This window comes from Myotis brandtii, unplaced genomic scaffold, assembly GCF_000412655.1.
Source record: "Myotis brandtii unplaced genomic scaffold, ASM41265v1 scaffold185, whole genome shotgun sequence".
Lineage (NCBI taxonomy): Eukaryota > Metazoa > Chordata > Mammalia > Chiroptera > Vespertilionidae > Myotis > Myotis brandtii.
In genome coordinates, this window is record NW_005356870.1 from 6,266,533 (window position 1) to 6,288,330 (window position 21,798).

General features: G+C 48.1%; 1 protein-coding gene across 5 annotated transcripts in view; it reads right to left on the reverse strand.

Moving 5' to 3' along the window:
- Positions 1-5,172: 5,172 nt before the first annotated feature.
- The window catches only part of DLC1 (DLC1 Rho GTPase activating protein), a 371,700-nt gene continuing 355,074 nt past the window's right edge, over positions 5,173-21,798 (reverse strand). For all 5 annotated transcript variants that reach the window (XM_005864066.2, XM_005864067.2, XM_014537902.1 and 2 more), the window contains 10 exons: positions 20,251-21,680; positions 19,652-19,828; positions 16,115-16,274; positions 15,733-15,931; positions 13,665-13,878; positions 11,752-11,866; positions 10,781-10,999; positions 9,776-9,993; positions 8,654-8,827; positions 5,173-7,432 (listed from right to left, as the gene is read on the reverse strand). In XM_005864066.2, coding sequence (XP_005864128.1) covers positions 7,312-7,432; positions 8,654-8,827; positions 9,776-9,993; positions 10,781-10,999; positions 11,752-11,866; positions 13,665-13,878; positions 15,733-15,931; positions 16,115-16,274; positions 19,652-19,828; positions 20,251-21,680 — 3,027 coding nt within the window. In that variant the 3' untranslated portion in view covers positions 5,173-7,311. The remainder of the gene's footprint in view (positions 7,433-8,653; positions 8,828-9,775; positions 9,994-10,780; positions 11,000-11,751; positions 11,867-13,664; positions 13,879-15,732; positions 15,932-16,114; positions 16,275-19,651; positions 19,829-20,250; positions 21,681-21,798) is intronic.

Consider the following 21,798-nt stretch of genomic DNA (forward strand, 5'->3'; position numbering starts at 1 on the left):
CAATTCACTTTTTTAAATAATCCAATAAGATGGAAAATCTCTGCAGAGGTGTTTATACTGTAGGAGTCAACACAGCCTTGGATCCAGACAGGCAAACCGGCTCCTCTTAATGGGAACTGTGTATGCAGCAAGGCTAATTACTCTGGGCTACAGCTGCCAACTTGATTTAGCAAACTCCCTGCCTGCAAAGGACTGATCATCCCCTGGGGAATGGGCCCAAATTTATTTGAACTGCTTGGACCTACCTGAGCTTCCTGTGCCACGGGCTCTTTGAGGTCTTTTGTAATTTGCATTCCTTAGGCAAGTGGAATTTAAATTCCTTAGGCAGATTTCATCCTGATGGAACACCAAGGTGACACGCACGCTATTATCTCATTGTTTAGGATTTCTGCTTTGGAATCATTAGCGTGTGCTTCAACAGGCAGGTGAGGTAAAGCGTTTGGCTTCCCTTTACAAAGCGCCTTCACAGATACCTCAGTTGCCCTTCATGATATTCTTGAGGTGGGAAAGGCATAACGAGGTATAGCAGGAAGTCACAGGACAGGGTTCTGGTGCTGGGTTGCAAGTTAAAGAGTGTGCGAGTACAACCGTGCACCTCAGAAAGACATCGTAGAGTGAGTGCGCTTACACAGACCCAGATGGCATAGGCCATTGCACCTAGGCTCCAAGCCTGTAAGGCAGGTTCCTTTACTGAATACTGTAGGCAATTTTAACACAATGGTATTTGTGTATCTAAATTTATCTAAACAAGAGAAAGGGCGGCAAGGGAAGTGAGTGTATTCCTCCGCACAGGGCAGGGGGGCCAGGCTTCTGGGCTCCCCTCCAGCCTAGATCTCCCCCTTGCTCCACCAACTCAGTGCTCAGCAGAGTGTGCAGGGCAAGTGCACAGTGTGCTGAACATCATCCTCTCTTAAACCACCCAGCCCTAGCAGTACATTCAACATCGTAGTAGGGTCCAGACTTTTTATTAGACGACGTTTCAGTAAATGACCAATTGCCTATACGGTGATCCAGTCAAGATTAAGATGGAGCTGAAAATATCTACCGCCTAGTGGTATCACAGCTGTCATAGGTCTGTGTGATTACAGTTGATCTATAGTGATGCTATGGGCTAGATAGCCGGGGCACTTGCCTGGGCCATGAGCTTCCCACAGACATCTCCCCTTCTAAACCAATGTGACAATCCCCCGACCCTGGAGGTCCTAATTGCCATTGCAAGGTGCTCTTCAGCAAGAACACAAGAACGATCAGGTGACTTTAAAGAAAAAAAGTTGATTACTTACAGGCTCTGGAGCTTACAAGGCACCTAGAGGGCACACAGTGAGGTGAGAGTGGAGGGAGCCTGGGGTCCTGCTTTAATTGGAGTCAAGGCTGGGGGCCTAGGGTTGGCTGGGAGGGGCTCACTCTTTACTGGTGAATTTAAAACAGAAGATCAAGAATTTAAAGCACAGCCCTAGCCGGTTTGGCTCAGTGGATAGAGCATTGGCCTGTGGACTGAAGGGTCCCCGGTTCGATTCCGGTCAAGGGCACATGCCTGGGTTGTGGGCTCGATCCCCAGTAGGGGATGTGCAGGAGGCAGCCCATCAATGATTCTCTCCCATCATTGATGTTTCTATCTCTCTCTCCCTCTCCCTTCCTCTGAAATCAATAAAGATATATCATTTTTTAAAAGTTAAAAAAAGAAAAGAAAGCACAGGGAAGAGAAAAAAGCAAGTAGCCCATATAGTCGGTTATCAATCAAGGTCTCCAAAACAAAGGCGCCTGGGAGGGGGAGGGGCCTGGCTCTTTGTCTAGTCCTGAGGATGGCAGAGTGTGCATTCCAGGTAGCCTTCCTTGAAGTGGATGCTTTTGAAATCAAAGCCTGCATCACACACAGACACAAAAGCCAACTGTCAGGGCGCACAGTTCGTCATGTGTTTGTGGTGATGCTGGTGTAAACAAACCTACTGCACCGCCTGTATAACAGTATTACAGTAGACTACAGCATCCAATTTGTGTGAGGGGTGCTATGACATTTGCACCTCAAAGTGGCTAAGGACACATTTCTCAGCACGTACCTGGCCATCAGATCCCATGGTGCAATGTGAGATTGCAAGGTTGGGTGGGCCTGGCTGCAATCACATCCCAGCTAATTGTTCTGTGCTGCAGAGGGGAGTCGAGTCCTATTGTTCCACAGGGAGGCCTCAGTGGAGTCTTCATAGACTTGAAACCATATATTCAGTTTGCAAACAGAACTCTAAGTTCTGTCAACCATTGACCTGAAACAAAACTTTGGCCTCATATTTATCTTGACTTAATTTCTCCTTCAGCCTCTCAGCCATGGGATGACAAATGATTTAATTACTTTGGGGTTTTTTAACTAATGTGTTATTTTGCTGTGGATCTTCATTTCCCTGCAATTCTTTTTTTTTTTTTAAATATATTTTATTCATTTTTTACAGAGAGGAAGGGAGAGAGATAGAGAGTTAGAAAGATCAATGAGAGAGAAACACCGATCAGCTGCCTCCTGCACATCTCCTACTGGGGATGTGCCCGCAACCCAGGTACATGCCCTTGACCGGAATCGAACCCTGGACCTTTCAGTCCGCAGGCTGACGCTCTATCCACTGAGCCAGACCGGTTTCGGCAGTCTGCAATTCTTTTTATATATTTTTATTTATTTCAAAGAAGAAGGTAGAGGGAGAGATAGAAACATCAATGATGAGTCATTGATCAGTTGCTTCCTGCATGACCCCTGCTGGGGATCGAGCCCTGGGCATGCAGCCTGGGCGTGCACCCTGACCTCCTGGTTCATAGGTCGACGCTCAACCACTGAGCTACACTGGCTGGGCTTCCCTAGAATTCTTGATTCTGATGCTGACGCCATGTGGATTGGCTTTTACTTATTTTATCTTATTTATTATTATTTTTTATTGATTTCAGAGAGGAAGGGAGAGGGAGAGATAGAAACATCAATATTTGCTGGAAGCCGATCCACCTTACTGCTTGACGCAGTCGCTGCAGGGAAGAAACATCTGCACAGCATATGTTTCAAGGGACCTGGCGTATATGACATATGTTCACTCCCCCTCTTAAGCGCTATGTGTTTTAACCAGGACCCCCTCCCCGAGAAAGGTTGTTTCCCCAGGTTAGGGGTTAACAGGACTAAGGAAGAGAATAAATCAGTAAATCCCCCTAGTGTTACAGAAATACCATGTACTACTTATGAAGAACTTGGACTAAGACTGTTGGCAATAAATTTGGGACTTGTTGGGCCCACATCCCCAGGGGTCTGCCCACCAGGTAAAGCACCAAAGCCTATACCCCTGGAGACCCACTGACACAGGGCAGTCTCAGGGAAGGCAAGCAGCGAGGCTGCAATTCTTTTTATATATTTTTATATATAAAAACATACCATGATGTAATTATAGAGGCATGCTTATGGGATCAAATAGTATAAATATAGATGTAATAGGACAATAAAGAGAGAACCTCGCCATGATGATCACCTGAACACTGCCCCCGTGTCATTCCCTCATCGCCGACTCCGTCCACACCTATGGGAACCCCTGGACCTGCTGGGGCTGGACCCCAGCAAATGATGAAAGAGAATCACTGATCGCCCTCTTGCATGCCCCCTACTAGGGATCGAGCCCGCAACCCAGACATGTGCCCTTGACCAGAATCAAACGTGGGACCCTTTGGTCCGCAGGCCAACGCTCTATCCACTGAGCTGAACCAGCTAGGGCTGGATTGGCTTTTACTATGAGATATTTGTTTCCCAATTAGGAAAAGATCAGTTAATAGGAAATGGTCTGAGGCAGCAGACCTGGGCTGGAATCTCATTTTTTAAAAAATTCACTTTATTAATTTGAGAGACAGGAAGAGAAACATTGACATTGATTGGTTGCCTCCTGCACGTGAGCCAACCAGGAATTAAACCTACAACCTGGGTACGTGCCCTGACCCGGAACCACACCGCCACCTTTTTTGGTGGAAGGGGCAAAGCTCTAATGGAGACACACCGGCCAGGGCAGCTCTGGGTCCCTTAACTGTCACTACTTCTCTAAGCCATATCCTCTCCTTAGACTGAAGAGACGGCCTATGCTTCGTGGGGTACTTGTGAGGTTTCATTTTCTTGGAATTTTCCAAGTAATTTCACCTATAGATTGCTAGGCAGGATACTTTAACAATTACCTTGAGTTTTGTTAAGATCTTAGCTACCCCTCCCAGCACATAGAAACCTGTCCTAATGTTCATTAGGTGGTATTTTTTATTTTAGTACCTGTGAGGGCAGATTTTAACTCTGAGAAGGCAGAGCCACGCAGTCTTGCGTACAGCCGTATCTTCACCATTGAGCGCAGTGTCAGGCAGACAGTAGGAGTTGACTAACTGCTTTGTGTGAGTAAATTGGTGTGCCACCAAAGTCATGTAATCTACCTGGGTGCCATGAGGTTTCCGCCACGTCCTGTAACCTCATGACGCCTGTTAGAAACTCCACTTCAGAACTGTCCAAACAACTCAAGTATTAGGTATTTCAGGCCTAAGGTACTTTGATTTTACATAGCCCCGTGGAAACCAGGTCTGAAGGCAGAGGCCAGTTTAAAAAGCCTTCAGTCTGGGTGTGTCTTTTAAAAACTTACAATAGCCCTAACTGGTTTGGCTCAGTGGATAGAGCGTCGGCCTGCGGACTGAAGGGTCCCAGGCTCGATTCCAGTCAAGGGCATGTACCTTGGTTGCGGGTACATTCCCAGTGGGGCGTGTGCAGGAGGCAGCTGGTCGATGTCTCTCTCTCATCGATGTTTCTCTCTATCCCTTTCCCTTCCTCTCTGTAAAAAGTCAGTAAAAAAAAATATTAAAAACTTACAATAAAGTTGGGTTTGTCCCCTTTTCTATGCCCAAAGTGAATATTTGTCAAACCTCTTCTAAGATCAATATCACATTGTATCTGGGAAATGCAGTAGGTTAAAAATTCCATCTCAAAGAAACTCAAATTTAAAAAATCAGTATCCATAGCATCTATATACGGTTATCTATGCATCTTTGCTAGTTTAAACTTTTAAGATCCCATATAGTTTAACAATGTCCACTCTCTTTAATCTCAAAATGGGCAGCGATGAGCCCAAGTGAGGGCTTAAGACAGGCAGCATCCTTGGTTCTCTTCCTTTTCAAGTAACAAGCGAGTTCAACCAATCCCATTTAGCAAATGACCCATTTATTAGGTGCCTACAAGTACAAACCCTGAAAGCTGCTGCAGGGGAGTACAGATGTGCAGGAGAGCCCTGCCCTCAGAGACCTTACAATCTAGGCCGTTAGTCACAATTAGTAAGTTGTGGCGATAGCACTCTAGGCGACGTAAGCAGAGTTCTTGCAAATGTCCACACCCTTTGAGATCTCCTCTTGTCAAACGTGGAAGACATCCTCTCAACAGGAGAGCCAAACCGTGGGAGAGACCTTTGGTGGGATGAACGGTGACCTTGGCTTTGCTGAGGAGCATCTTTCCGTAGCTGTTGTGCTTTCCCATAGCTTTCCCAGCATCGTTTCCTAACAGCCTTCAGAGAGCATCTCCAGGCTTCCCTGTGGGCTAGCGAGTGGCTCAGCTGCGGTTTGGCCTTGGAATGATTTGCAGTCCGGTTTTTCCTTCAGCAACTCCATGCTTTCGCTGTGGCTGGTGCTAGAACGATGTGCCTTGCAGTCTGTGGTTTTCAGGGTGGGAGGGAGGAAGCTGCATTGCAGAGGAGAGCAGGCCAGACTTTTCCCTTAAACATTTAATAGTGCACTTATCGATTATATTCTGTACAGATACAGAGCACATTATAAACCTCTTCTTTTATTTATTTTTTCTCTTAGACTGTATTCATGTAAGTGTATTTACATTAGGAAAAAAAAAAAAAGCCTTGAGGTACAAAACCCAAAAGAATATCTGAGGTATAAATACAAGTATATTTTAAATAATAATCTTTATCATGCTTAATCTATATTTGAAAGCACAGTGGACATGTGTACATGTGTCTTAATAGAATGGTATATACAACATACAATCTTACAAATCTGAAAGCCATTCAAATTGAATATACAAGTATATCTTCATGAAAAACACTGATATCCAAAATACTCAAATTTTAACACTCTAATCTGTCCCCACCAATTCTTCAAAGAACCTTGGAAATAACACTGACAATGGTAACTACATTATGTTATAACAAAATAAAAATCCTTCTTACAACTCTCATTCATACATGATTCACTTCGATCCATACTAAATAAATTCACTAATACTGTCTCTGAAGTCGACCTTTACCATTACAGTAAAACCTGTATAAAGACCACCCTTCCAAAACTGTGCTGCTGTTTTGCTTTTTACTGTGATACCTGTTTGCCATTACCATGAAAATATATTCCAAGGACATCATTATAATGGGGAAAAAAAAGAAAATGTAGAAAAAGCAAAGGAAAAAAAAAGCCAGAAAACCTATTTGCTGTTAAGGGCAAATTAAATTAATAAACCTGTTCAGCTTTTGAAAATGCTGTTAATAACAACCTACAAACAACTTTTGCAATCAGGTCTAGAGAGAAACGGTGTCTGAAATGGGAGATCAGAGTAAATTCACTACAGTCACTTTCCAGGTAAAGAAGAAGTGGATAGAGGAGTCTGTTTAATATAACTCAGGAAAAAAAAAATGGACAAGGGTAGGCTGTCTGACCCCTCAAAATAAAAGAGTTCCCTTTTAAATTTCTGGATGGATCCATGGGTAGTCAGATATTCCAGGTTAAACTGCACCTGACGCATCAATATCCTTCTGGAGGCATCTCAGTGTGCCAGACACTGCGGCGTCCCAACCTACACAATTGTGCCACGCAACCAGCAACAAACAAACATACACACACGCCTCTGTGCAAACCTTTCTCTGCTCCTCTCAGTGAGAAAACCTGTCGTAGAGTACCAACTATTCCAGTGGATACGCCAGCCCCTCAACACGCTGCAAACACAAGGACATAGGGACACATACACCAATATCACAAGAGAATGAAGTATCTTCATTATCTTCTGTAATGTATTTATAGTGTTGCTTCTCAGAAGCAATTCGCATAAGAATACATTTTTTTTCTTTGCAGTCTTATATATTCCAGTCAAGATCTGTAACACAGACCTTAAACCAACGGGAAGCAGCTTTGAAAATGTATCAAATCACTACAGTCGATTCCTATGCTCCAACTTGCAGTTTTGTTTCAGGATTAGACGCAGGACCCGTGCTCCCGAGCACTGGCAAGGGCTCTGGAAACGAACGCCCGGAAGGTGGGAAGGTGGACACGGCGGCTCTGCCTCGGTGATCACCTGGATTTAGTGTCTTTGCTTTCAGTGTTCTGGTGACAGAAAGAGTCTCGGATCTTTACAACTTCGGCTGCACACAAATGTCCGAAAGATTTCGTGTACCACTCTGGCATGTGGCCCCTAGGACAGAGGAAAAGGAGGCCAATTATTTCAGCTGGAAAGCCCTGAGACCAGCAGAAGGGAGTTGCAAATACTATACTTCCATTCCCTGCTCAGCAACATGTGCAAGTACAGGTTGCTCTTACTGTTCCAGGGCAATCTCCTGGCCTTTCCATCACACACTTGGAACTCGAAGTGTCTCAAGAAACTACGGGCCCTAACCAGTTTGGCTCAGTGGATAGAGTGTCGGCCTGCGGACTCAAGGGTCCCAGGTTCAATTCCAGTCAAGGGCATGTACCTTGGTTGCGGGCACATCCCCAGTGGGGGGTGTGCAGGAGGCAGCTGATTGATGTTTCTCTCTCATCGATGTTTCTAACTCTCTATCCCTCTCCCTTCCTCTCTGTAAAAAATCAATAAAATATATTAAAAAAAAAAAAAAAAGAAACTACGGATTGAGTAAAACTGTTTAGGGCAGTGGTTCTCAACCTTCCTAATGCCACGACCCTTTAATACAGTTCCTCATGTTGTGGTGACCCCCAATTTCATTGTTACAAATTGAACATAATTAAAGCATAGTGATTAATCACAAAAATAATATGTGATTATAGATGTGTTTTCCGATGGTCTTAGGCGACCCCTGTGAAAGGGTCGTTCGACCCCCAAAGGGGTCGCGACCCACGGGTTGAGAACCGCTGGTTTAGGGAAAGCTGCGGCATGTTAACAAAAACAGAGCACACAGGTGCTTGCAGAAGTGCTGAGATGTAAAGATGTCCAATGAGACTTTATGTAACCTGAGAGCCACGTGGACGGAGTTTGCAGAGGTTCATTTTTTGTCTATAAGGCTGCATGGCACTACTTTTCTGATACTAATACACTTTGATCTGTAGCAAAGAATATATAGGCCCGATGAATTACTAAAAGGGCAAGTCACATGATTCAGACACCTTTGACTATAAAATGAGAAAACCCTGCTTGCTCGTTCAAACTCGCATTTCCTGTGGCTTTACATTCATGGCAGAACCTCCGTATCCACATTACGTTAGCGCCACATTTTCTGAAGGATCAAAAGTAGGCCGTGGTACCCAAAGGCCAAGAAACACGAACGTGTTACTTCAGCACCACTCTTCCTGGAGTAACCAAGATGCAACACGTACTCATTTAAGCCATTCTCTGCACCAGGCAAAAAGTCTCAGTCTTCCCCGTGACCCTCACCATGTCAAAAAAATCAGAGGCAGAACATACCTTAAGTCAGCTCTGCACATGTAGGTGAGTTTGGACTTCCCTGACCCGCAGGGTTCGATCAGATACCGGGACAGGAGCACATTGACCCTCACCCCCACCACGGGTGCCCGGTCGTGATCCACGGATGTGAGTAAAAGGGCACATGCCCCCTTGGGTAAGTTAGTCCTCCATGTCCTGTCAAGACAAAACCAGAGGGAAAAAATAAAACTTCCTGGAAGTCAAATGGGGCTTCACTCTCAGAGACACTGAAGGACAGCTCGGTGGCCGTGCTGTGTGACCCCGCCCTGCGTGAACGGCATCCTGAACTCGTGTGCGAGGACTCCTGAACCAGCTCTGTCCAGAGCCACATCTCCAGGAGGCGTACTGCTCACACAGCCAGCTCTTTCAAAGAGAACCAATCTGAAGTGCGACCGAAAACCATTGTTACGTCCCACAGCTGTCTGAGAGCATAAGCATCCAAATGAATGCTGCTCTGTCGGAAAAGTTCTGGACTAACGATGTGACAGTTCCTCAAAGATTCTTGGAATTCCTCTTTCAATCATGTCTCCAGAGAATGATGAATTAGATATAAACCAGCCTCAACCGTAACCCCCTGGGAACCTGAATGTTGTTTCCTGGCTTATGCATCCGTCAGCTACTTCTAACGAGAACATGTATCCTAAAAGGGGGAAGAATCCGCCACCAGGACGCGCATCCAGTTGAGTGTACCTCTCTTTTTGAGCTCAATTCCCAAAGAGTTCGAGCCATTTCAGGGATGAACACACTACTGGAATAAAAGTAGATATATTTTTCATATTTGCATTTTATGGAGGCATACGTTCTAATGGAAGTAATTTTACCATCTTAGACTATTCAGTGACCCACAGGCTCATCCTGGCCACAAACATCAATTTGGGCCCTGCCGGTGTGGCTCAATGGTTGAGCATCGACCCATGAACTAGGAGGTCACGGTTCAATTCCTGGTCAGGGCACAATGCCCAGGTTGCGGGCTCCATCCTCAGCAGGAGGCAGCCGATCGATGATTCTCCCTCATCATTGATGTTTCTCTCTCTCTCTCTCCTTTCCTCTCTCTGAAATCAATTAAAAACATTAAAAATAAATGATCAATTCAGAAGCTCTCACCTCAAAACGACGTAGTCCCGAGCAGGATGGGGTGCCATACTGTTCTGAACGTACTGGTAAATTTCAGTCTGACTGTCCAGGATTTCGATCACTTTTGAATCCAACAGGTCTACATCCCAGAGGTGCTGCTCTTTAAGGAGGCGCTTCAAGATTTCCTCGGGCATCGCAGGGACTTCGATGGTCGACCGCCAAAGCCTCAGAGGGGGTCCTTCACTCACCTGAAGAGAGGATGCACCTTTCAGGGCTAAGACAATTCGCACACACCCAGACTTGGAAGGCAACTTGCTAGCCCGGTACTCGGTCATCTGTTTGGAGGCTAATGATCACCTATGGCTTTAACAGGCTGCCACCCCCGAGAGTTAGGCCAGAAGTGAACAGAACGGCTGGTGTCACTTCAGGTTCAAACTGTCCCATGTTCCCCTGGGACCCATGTCAGGGTCAATGGAATCAAGTCAGATCCTTTATTTGCACCCAAGCCTGCATGGCTATCCGGACTGCCCTCCTGGTTATTTCTTTTCAAGGTGATGGAGGACAGTGTCAACAAATACCTGTGGTGGGCCTACCCTGCTAAGCCACCCACCATGTGCCCGCCCTCACAGGCGTGCAGTCCCAACAAGTCAATGTCTCTCCTGATAGCTCTCTGCTCTTTAAAGGGCCAAGAGTGGAGTGGAGTGTGCAAGGGGGTTCTGATCAAATTATGGAAAAGCCAAGCCGGTTCTACAAACCTAAGCCCAACACCACTACTTAAACACTCCAGGGCACTCTGGTGTGATTCCGTGGAAGCAGGATTGCATTGGCTGTTTGATTCCTCTGACAAGTATTCCTCCCCCGGCTGGTTTCTGCTCTTACCTGGGGATCTGAATCCCTTGGCCGCCCAGCTCTGCAGGAGAGGGAATGGGTGCCAGATCCCCACGCAGAGATGTGTGGGTAACAGGGTCTCGTCTCTAAGGAACCCAAGCCCTGACCCCTGGAACTCAACTGGTCGATGACAGAGGGATGACCTACCTTCTTATAGGACAGCTCGGCCTGCTCAGACGTGGAGCAGCTGACCCAGCCTTTGAACTTCTCTTTGACCTCTTTAAACAGGCTGTCCACGCAGTCCTGCAGGAAGTGCTGGTAGTCAGCGGACTCATCGGCACAGAGGCGTCCCAAAGCTTCGAGAGTGAGAGGCTTCAGCTCTTGCTCGGTGTAGGAATTGCGACATCGGCTCATTTCCTCAGGAACCTGTGAGGAACATAAGACCAAAAGGAGGTTAGGAGATGCCCTGGCCGGTTTGGCTCAGTGGACAGAGCCTTGGCCTGTGGACTGAGGGGTTCCGGGTTTGATTCCAGTCAAGGGCACATGCCCAGGTTGTGGGCTTGATCCCAGTAGGGGGCGTGTAGAAGGCAGCCAATAGTTGATTCTCTCTTATCATTGATGTTTCTATCTCTCTCCCCCCCTCTTCCTTCCTCTCTGAAATTAATAAAAATATATATTTTTAAAAAAAGGATGTTGGTCCACCTGTGCATACTCTCATTGCCCAGCAGTGAAGTGACAGGGCAGAAACAAGGTTGGGTGCTCAAGGTGGTGCAGGCAGTCCAATCCTTGTTCCCAACAGCTGGAGGATGTCCCCGCCCACCTCACGCGGTATCACGAGGCTACGGATACCTTATTTTAGTGTAAGGTACCTGAGAAGTCACGTAGCAGGTAAGTGACTGAATCAGGGCTTACGTGGATGAAGGCACGTGTCTCAGATACAGTACTTACTGCACGTAATTTGTTGCTTTTATAGGGGGTATGGAGGTGGGCATTTCATTAAGCATACTAACTCTACTTAGCTTATGTTATAATATAGATAGTAAGACACTGTTGGGTTCTGTATATGCTCTCCAGTTGGGGAAGGGATCTTTTGGTGAGATGTGACCAAGTATTGCACCTACAATTTCATCCCTACCCAGGTTATCCTTAACCAACAACAAGATCCCCCAAATCCTTACCTGGAAAAGCTTCTTGCACTCCGCAATCATATGGGCCAGCCCTTGCGTGGCAGCGAGGTTTTCATTCAAATCTTTCTGATCTGGTTTGCCCAAACTCTGTTTTCTTTGCATCACCCTAGGCAGAAGAAATAGGAGGGGAAAGAGTCAAATACTTACATATTTTTAAATCAATGTGTACGTTGAGGAAACCCAAAGGAGAGAAATAAACAGCTCACTGGAGCCTACCTGTCACTAAAGGGTTCAAGAGAACTTTATTATTTTTAAAAATTTATCTTTATTGTTCAAAGTATTATAGATGTTCTCTTTTTTCCCCACTGACCCCTTCTGGCTGGCACCTGCCTCCTTTCTCTTCACCCTCCCACACCCGCACCCCAGGCCTTCACCACACTATTATCTGTGTCCATGGGTTATGCATATATGCATAGAAGTTCTTTGGTTAATCTCTCTTCCCACCCACCCCGCCCAAGGGAGCTTTACTTTGGTCACTAGAATTTTTCAGTTTTATCAACAACACACACACACACACACAACATGAAAGAAACTGTTTTCAATGATATCTAGGCTCTTTAAAGCCAGCACATTAAGTAGGTTCCTATTTACATAGGGGAGCTTGCAGGTCTCTGGATGTGTGCTGGGGAGGGAGAGAGGCAGCTAAGAAGGGTGTGGGTGGGAGGTGCCGGACACTGGGGTAAAGTCCCTATTCTTCTCAGTCTAGATAAACAGGACCCCTCCCGAAGGTGAGGGGAAATCCATTGTTTCCTAAAGGGTTTGCTTTAATCTTATCTGATCTCTCTCTGCTGCCCATCTCTGTTCTCTATCCCATTAAAGCTGTAACGCTAGAGGGGTGGGGTGTGGGCTGGAGGGGGTCAATGGTGGGAAAAAGATCGACATATGTAATACTTTCAACAAAAAAGATTAAAAAAAAAAAAGCTGGAACGCTAGTCAACAGCCAGAAGTAATTCAAGGATCTTTAAGCACTGCCTGGCTTGCAGAAGCAAAGCTACTTCAGCGAGCACAAGGCCCTCGCTTCTAGCTCAGAAATGTCTGTGGCCGTCCCCCAGAGCTGAAGGAACGGGATCAGCGGGATGGATCTGGCCCGGGGAAGGCCAGTTAGTGACTGTCCTCCGCGCCCCCCCCCCCCCCCCATGAGGCCTTTATGAGAAATATTCTCAGAAGTCAGACGACGCTCCAACTGGCTCTGCACTTCTTCGTTTCAGGCACGGGCCAGCTACTCCCTCAGCTGGCCCTCCCTGCAGCCTCACTTTCCTCTGACGTGAAATGGATACCAACGTTATCATCCTCACCTCCTGCGATTGTTCTGCGGGTCAAGTGAGAATTTTATGAATGTCAAGGGTGCAGTCTCGTGACTGGGACGGAGTAAGTGCTGAGCAAACATCAGCCTTTGTTACTTTCTAGATTCTCCGGCTTCTTCTTCAGCCACTCCACTCCCACCTTGCAGACATCGAAGGAGAAACTCCGCAAATCATGGGCTTGACCTTAACTTGCAGACTCCACCTTACGCTCAGTTCTCTTAGATCTGCCTACTTCCTTTCAATTGCCGGCCCAGGCCAGGAGCTGGGCTCCCCTGGCCCACCCAGATGTTTAGGTCAGTAAATCTGTGACTCTCTGCTGGCAGAGCATGATGACAATGTCACAGAGGGCTCGGGGGGACACTGGGCGAACACTCCCATGCTGAAGCATGAATCCTACTCCCTCTCCCCTATAACTAGAGTGCCCAGGCCCAACATAACCAGAGTGTCACAAGCCCAGGGCTAAGAAGACAGGAGGGTCACGTGGGCTGTGAAGGGAGAAGATCCAACTCCTATTTGCTTGACTTAGGTATGAACCCCAGGAGAACAGGGGGACAACCCCCGAAGGAGAGCATGACGCATGCGCCCCTCCCCGGCCCCTACCTTGGGGAGGAATTCTCTCTCTTCAGGGTATTGAGGTGGAAGAGCGAAGGCGCCAGGCACACGGCCAGGTTGGTGGGCGTCATCTGGTTCTCCTTCACAGCTGCCGTGACGTCACTCAGGAAGTAGAGGAGCGTCTGCAGCACCTCCCGGTTCTCGTCCGGCAGCAGCATAATGGCGGCCTTGATGGCCTGGAGGCGCTGGTCCTTGGGCACATCTGCACAACACCAGCATTTTCCCCATCAGCTCAGTGATTTTCCACGTACATCGCAAGGAAATGTCCCAAAGCAAACACATCGGCATCAAAGGCCCCAGCCAGCCCTGAACAAGCACTTGCCGAGAGTGTACTCGAGGTTAATATGGAAGAAATTAGGGCTGCACCAGCGTCACTACCCTCAAGTATTTCCTGCCGGTGGAGGAGGTGAGATATTTTAAACACCCACAATGCCAACAGACTCCTAAGCCCACCTCCGAGTTCAGCTCCCGACGAGGCCTGTTTGTTCAGTTTACAGAACACTTTTTCTTTCTAAGTACTTCTTAGAAATCCCTAATTCACCATTCTCAATTTCTGAAAATAAGATGCGCTGATACTTTCGTTCAGCGTCAATAAAACGTCGTATCTAAGGTATGTGTCCCAGGGTTTTCTTAGTCTTTCCTATAAAATGTTCGGTATCTCTGGGGACTCTCACACTTTTGACTGAGCTGCTCATTCCTGAAGTGGGAAAAGGAAGCTGCTCAAATATTCAGTCAATTTAAACGACAGACATATCCGACCAGCCATTTCTTTCAGCTTTAGAAAGCCTACCGAGAGGCTGTTATAAAAACACACGCTTGAGAACGAGGCCCATAAACTAATACACATGTAGAAAATGCTGGACCCAACCTTCAGGTCTCCTTTTCCAGGCAAACCTTTCTTTTAAAAAGGCATGTGGTGGAAAAACCAAGTCACTCAAACGCAGCGCCATAGGACAAACTGATTAAACAGCTCCATGGTTACAATACATAACAAATACCTTGGTGGGGAAAATGTGACCTGTGTTTTCATAAAATCTGAAAGGATGAAACAAATAATGAAATAATCCAGACCAGCTCCATTTCTCATAAAATAGAGTCCAATGCGCCAGCTAAAGACGATGGGAACACGAAGAGAAGCTGCTTTCAAATTACATCGCTTTGCTACGACACTGAGCCAAGAAAAACACAAAGCTGTAAAAGCTATAATCCCGATTCTTCATCATTAATTTAGATAACTGTTTGCTTTAAGCTTTACTTAAAAGTGAGAGGGGCATGGGTATTGTTTTCCCAAGTATTTCTGGCAGAAGCCGAGAAGAAGAACAGAAAAAGATTATTTATGCATTGAACATCAAGATAAAACACACAGACACCTGTGAAATTTTAAACACAACAGGTCCTGCTGGAGGGATGGGAAGCAACTGAAATTTCCATACAGAAGGTGGAGAGAGAGAGAGAGAGATCTTGGTACCTGCCTTTTTAAGCTTCTTAGATAACCCTGTTCAAGAAACTAATGAAAGACCGAGCTCCGGGATCAGAAGGTAAAAATGGACAATTGCGTCAGCAATGAGAGAATGATGACAAGGGAAACTTATTTTTGCATTCCGTAGGTCTACAGAAACCCGCCCCACAAACGAGGAGGCAAGGAAGAAATTGATGACGTGTATTTCCAAGAGGCCATCCGGTGGGTCCAAAAGAACGACATCAAAGGAAGCCAGGGGTGCCGGATGGTGTAGCTCAGCCGCTGAGCATCAAACCAGGAACCAAGAGGCCACCAGTTCGATTCTGGGTCAGGACACATGCCCAAGTTGCAGGCTCGATCCCCTATGGGGGCGTGTGCAGGAGGCAGCCGATCAATGATTCTCTCTCATCATTGATGTTTCTATCTCCCTCTCCTCACCCTCTAAAAAAATCAATAAAATATTTTTTAAAAATTCAGAGAATGCATAAAAAAATCTGGACTTATGGTTTCTCTTTTTTAAAAAACAGGAAGCTAGAGGTTTCAGTTGCTTCCATTTCTTCGCACCTCCAACAGGGTTAAGATCCAAGAACAACTTACATTGGTAGATCTGCAGGAAGGTTTCCGAGAGTTTGTTCGTCATTAGTGGCTCCGGAAGATCTCGAAAATACTGCTTCAACATGTCGGCCACGTCATAAGCAGACTGCCCCTCGTAGTTGACACAATCGATGGCGCTTTCATTCATCTGGCGCAGGGCCTGGATCCGGGATTTAACACCCGATTTTCTGAAGAGCCCAACCTGTTGGAAGAAAACCATTACGTGTCGAGATCTTCACTATAGAACTCGAAAGAGGAGCATGCACCTGAGCTCCCATGGTCATTACGTGCCGAGATGAAAGCAACATCTTCACTACAGAACTCGAAAGAGGAGCATGCACCTGAGCTCCCATGGTCGAGGGGGACCTGCAGCCACGGCTCTCACCTGATCCAAACAATGGTTGCGAAGGTAGCGCATGGCCTGCTGAATGCTCTGGGGCAGGGGCTGACCCGAGCGCTGCACGTTGACGGTCAGAGGGACGCCAAACACATTCCGGTCCTTGTAGTCTGGAACCTTGATCCTTTTCATGAACTTGGGCACAGCCCTATTTAAAGAACATTGGTGGGGAGGTGAGATGTTTACTTGTCTGCCTACTCTCGTCCATCTCCGCAGGTAAACCCTGCGGGCCCCAGAGCGGTGCCATGAAGGTGGCTATTTAAACGTAAATGAAGTAAAATTAGAAAATCAGGTCCTCAGTTGTACTAGCCACATTTCAAGCACTCACTAGCCCTTTGTGGCCAGCAGCGACCCTACTGGACTGTGCAAATTTAGAACATTTCTGCCATCCCAGACACTTCCACTGGAGGTGCTGTTGGAGGTCTCCCAGGAGGGGGGGCTGTGAGGCCAGTCACCCTCCTCAGCTGGGGAGTCTCCTTCCACTAGGAATGCTGAGAATCGGGTCTATATTATTGTTTTTAATTGATTTTTTTTTAGAGAGAGGGAGGAAGAGAGAGATTTATTGTTCCACTTATTTATGCATTCATTGGCTGATTCTTGTATGTGCCCTGACTGGGGATCGAACCCGTAATCTTGGTATATAGGGACGATGCGCTAACCAACGGAGCTACCTGGCCAGGGACGCACTGACATCCTTAAGGGAACTGACGGGCTTCCTTAGAAAATGGTGGCACAGGAAGAAACAGAAGCAGAAGACACCGTGCAAGACCCTACTTAGGTGCCTCCTGACAGAGTTTGAAAAACAAGTTCCCCTTTGTTGTGACAATGGACAAGAATAATTTCTAAGTACTTGATGAGAACCAAAGTGTTTAGGGTAAAAAGGGTCGGGCCAGCTGGTGTGGCTCAGTGGTTGAGCGTCGATCCATGAACCAGGAGGTCACGGTTCGATTCCCAGTGAGGGTACATGCCCAGGTGGCTCGATACCCTGTGTGGGGCGTGCGGGAGGCAGCCGATCAATGATTCTCTCTCATCATCGATGTTTCTCTCTCCCTCTTTCTTCGTCTCTGAAATCAATAAAATAAAATAAAAAAAAAGAAAAAAGAAGGATCAGGTAAGGCTGGATGACAGAAAGAGCAAATACACAATGCTGGTCAAACACAGGGGCACCAACTCCAGAGCTCAACAATGGGGCCACGCTAATGACCTGATGTCAAAACCACTCTCCAGCTGCTGAGCTGGAGGACATCACATCTTCAGGTGCCTAAGGAAGATGGAAAAGAACAAGGAGGGTTTTGTGGCCTAGTCCCCGCTCCCTGGAGTCCTGAAAGTAGGTCCACCCCGCAGTATCTGCAACAGCAGGAAACCAATGTCATGCCTTTAACGCTGTCGAGCTCTACAAACGACCTCTGTGAATGAGACAAGAAAGGGCCAGGACTAACAGGAAAAGAATTTTGTGTCGAATTCCTCCCTGCTCCGTGGATCCCACAATGAGAGGCTTTTACATTTGGTCTTGACTCACTGGAAAAACTGACCAGAACTCCAAGAAGTGTTATGGACTTTCAGATTCTTGAGGGTTTGGTGGGAAGGGGGTGGACAACTCAGAAGCGAGAATGTGAAATATGCAGTTTTAAATAGCCAGCGGGGAAATATGACTCTCCGCCCAGAGGAACAGGGCAGGAGACGCGCGGCCTTGACTTCTGGGTGCTTACCAACAGCCACAACACGGCCCTGTTTATAGCTGCAGGGGAGGTAAAGCCGAGACGCAGGGCCAAATTTGTATTTCCATACAGTTAAGTATACGGTATCACGGCTAGGAGCGTGCATAATACTGGCTTTGTCGGGGGCCCGAAGCCCGGCAGCGGAATGCGCAGGGCACACATTACGATCTCCGCCGAGAATCTGAAGCATGTGGGGGCTGGGAGCGTGCATAATACTGGCTTTGTCGGGGGCCGAAGCCGGGCAGCGGAATGCGCAGGGAACACATTACGATCTCCGCCGAGAATCTGAAGCATGTGGGGATAAACCGGTCAATACTTATTTCTGTCGTTCCGAACAAACAACTCCTGTATTTAGCAAGGCTCCCATAATAACAGCCTTTGAACAGGAGGAGCTTTGATGCCGAAGTTAAACTCACTACGAGTCCTGGGAGGGGGAGCCGGTTACGCTGCTCCGCTGACTCGCGGGCAACTCCGCCTCGCGACAGCCCTCCCAATGAGACGGGCTGCTGCTGGCTTTCAGCAAAAACAGTAGTTGTGCAATTGGATAGCAAACACGCAGATTAGGGAGAACACTTACGAATACCCAGCTGACACTGTGGAATGCGCTGGGATGTCAATCTAGGGACATGTCTCTGTTTTGCACGGAGAGTAAAAACGTTAAGATGTAGGTATTAGGTCATATCCATGTCCCATCCGGCCCAACTGTTATATATATGAGGGGCAATATTTTCACACGTAATTATGGATCGTTCAGGTGATAAATTTTAACTTCACATATATTTTACTCTGTAATATTTTAGATTTATGAATCACCATGTGAGAGTATTTGTTGGAAAAGACAGAAAATCTTTAGCACAGGCAGATTTTTGAGTGATGCTGTGAACAGTCACATCAAAAATGCTTTCTAGCCGAAACCGGTTTGGCTCAGTGGATAGAGCGTCGGTCTGCGGACTGAAGGGTCCCAGGTTCGATTCCGGACAAGGGCATGTACCTGGGTTGCGGGCACATCCCCAGTGGGAGGTGTGCAGGAGGCAGCTGATCGATGTTTCTCTCTCATCGATGTTTCTAACTTTCTATCTCTCTCCCTTCCTCTCTGTAAAAAATCAATAAAATATATTTTAAAAAAAATGCTTTCTAGAAGCATACAATAGGTTATAAAGCCAAGCAGTGTACATCAAGCATTTTAAAGTCAGTCTCACAGCAACATCTAAACTGCATTTTTCTGCTGGGCCTGTGTGGGTCAGTGGTTGAGCATCGACCCATGAACAGGAGGTCACGGTTCGATTCCCAGACAGGGCACACGCCCAGGTTGCAGGCTCGATTCCCACTTGGGGGTGGGCAAGAGGCAGCTGATCAGTGATTCTCTCTCATCATTGATGTTTCTATCTTTCTCCTTTCCCCTTCCTCTCTGAAATCAATAAAAATATTTTTAAACTACATTTTCCCTTCCTTCTTTCCAAAATGTGATCAGATACTGTACATATATTTACCAACGATGGGTTACTCCCACCTCCGGGAAGGAGGGGGCCTGCACAATTCGATGGAGGAGAGATGTATTCTCACCCCATCAACTGGCAATTTGTCACCAGGAGAGCTGAAAACTCAACCAACCAACCCTGCTGGCAAGTCCCTAAAGCTTACGTAGTAGCATCAAGTGTGGCCGCAACAAGGCAGAGAGTGACTGCATTAGGACGGTTGGCTGAAGATATTAAAGGGATAGGACTGTCATATACTCAGTGTCCGGACAGTCTCAGGAGCCGAGTGAAACATCTTCAGTCGCGGTTCCCGGAGCAGTTTAAACTCTTACCAGCTGAAACCATGCTTGTTGGAAGGCGTGTACTTCTCCAGCAGGGCCGTCAGCTTCAGGAGCGAGTACTTCTGCAGCAGGTTCATCTGGGCCACAGACTGGCAGTTAATCTGCAGTGACACCGAGTTTAAGCTCGGCCGGTGAGAGCTCTGGAAACTGTGCCACCTCAGCCGGTGCCTGCGAGAGAAGAGCAGGGAGTCAGGGAGTCCCAGCGCTTTCAGAGGCAGACACCGATCAGCAGCGGGCTGCTCACCGGCTTCGAGTCCGGGCAACTGAGTGGACTCAACTTCGAAAACAGCATAGAACCTACCATCTTAACCCTTTTGAAGTGTACAGCTCAGGGCGTTCAATACCTTCACATTGTTGCACCACCATCACCACCCTCCATCCGCAGAACCTACACTTCAACTTCCCCAACTGCAAGTCCACAGCCGTTAGACAATATCCATTCTTTTGGGGATGTTGGCATTTCCTGGTCTGCCTCTTTCTTAGGCTACGAATGCCAGGCTTACATTACCCTATTTCCCCTACACCGCAAGCAGAAGCAGACCCTCTCTGCCTCCCCGTCCCCAGCCGGGAGAGGGAACCAAAGCTCTTACCTGTTGGACCTTGTCAGGGAGGCTCCAACCCCAGAATCCCTCCGCTCTGGGATGTCAGAGGGCTCTTCGGGCTCATTCAGCGAGTTGCCCGTGCTGTCCAGGTCGCTGGGCGTGGCCCGGTCGTGGTCCACATCCAGGTGTATCTGTTTGGGAGAGGACGGGCATGGAGAGACGGAGTCCAGGGCCGAGTCCGAGTCTCCCTCATCCGAGAACTTCTCCGACCACTGGTTGACGATCCTCTGCATCCCATTCACATGGTAGAGGATGTCGTCCAGCTCGGGGAAGATGTCCTCGTTCTCCAGGTCCGCCAGGTCCCCCGAGCTGGAGTAGAGGATGGAGCCCGGCACGTTGTCGTAGATGCTCAGGCGGCTGCTCATGGAACTGGAGGAGTTGCGTCTCTTCAGCTCCTTGGGGCTGTCGCTGCTGTTCTCCCTCCTCAGGCTGATGTGGCCGGGGCCGTGGAAGCTGCCCGTTCTCCAGTTCACGGAGCTGCTGTTCCCCGAGGGAGAGAAGTTGCCGTTGGAGAGGGCCTTGGGGAAAGTGCCGGGCTTGTGGTCCTCGGGGATGTAGAACACCGTGTCCTCGGGGTACCTCTCGCGGTTCCTGAAGTTCTGTTCCACCACGTTGTTGAACGTGGACTGGCTGAAGGGGTCGAAGCCCTCCAGGTACATGCCCACCCGCTTGTTGCAGGCGCTGAGGCTCCGGGTCCGGGTGACGGGGCTGGGCGTGCTGACGGCGCTGCTGGTCTCGGACTGGCTGCTGCTGCTGCTGGTCTGCGTGGAGTTGGAGACGCTCCTCTTTCGTACCAGGGGGACGTTGATGTGGTTGCCGTTGAGCGCGGAGATCTCCACGCAGTTTAGCTGCTTGAGCTTGGCCTCGTCCATGCCCTCCTGCAGGACGGGCCCGCTGATGATCAGCCCCAGCTTGGAGGGCGCCTTGTGCTTGCCGTGCTGGGAGCCCTTGAGCTTCAGGCTCTCCATGCGCTTCAGCAGGCTGCGCGTCTTGGACTTGGCGGTCTTCTCGTGGCCCTTCATGCTGAAGCTGAAGCTGGACAGCTCCTTGGGGGAGGGCAGGCTGCAGAAAGAGTCGTCGTTATTGCCGGCCAAGTGGCCAGCGGAGGAGCAGACGCTGAGGACCGAGTTAGTCCGGGGTGTGGCCGCGTCCCCGCCGTGGGGCACATGGGCCGGGAGGCTGCTGGTGCTGCTGAGGCTGCGGACGGAAGCCACCTCCTGGCGCTCGCTCAAGTCCGTCAGCATGCTCTCGTGGCTCGGGGCGCTCTTCAGGTGGGGATCTTCTGGGGACCCCGGGACCGTGTCCTGCTTTGGGGAAAAGACATCAAACTCTTCCAGCCGGGACCACCTCTTGCTGTCTCTCTGGAAAGTCCACTTGCCACTGATGGCACAAGGCTCATCCTCGTCCGAATCCTCACTCTGAAAAGACAGAATGAAGCCATTGGTTCCTGGACGGGCAAACCACAGGGAGCTGGACATGTGCTGAGGTCCAGGGGTCCGGGAGGCTGGGAGGCTGCTTATAACAGACCATCAGGGT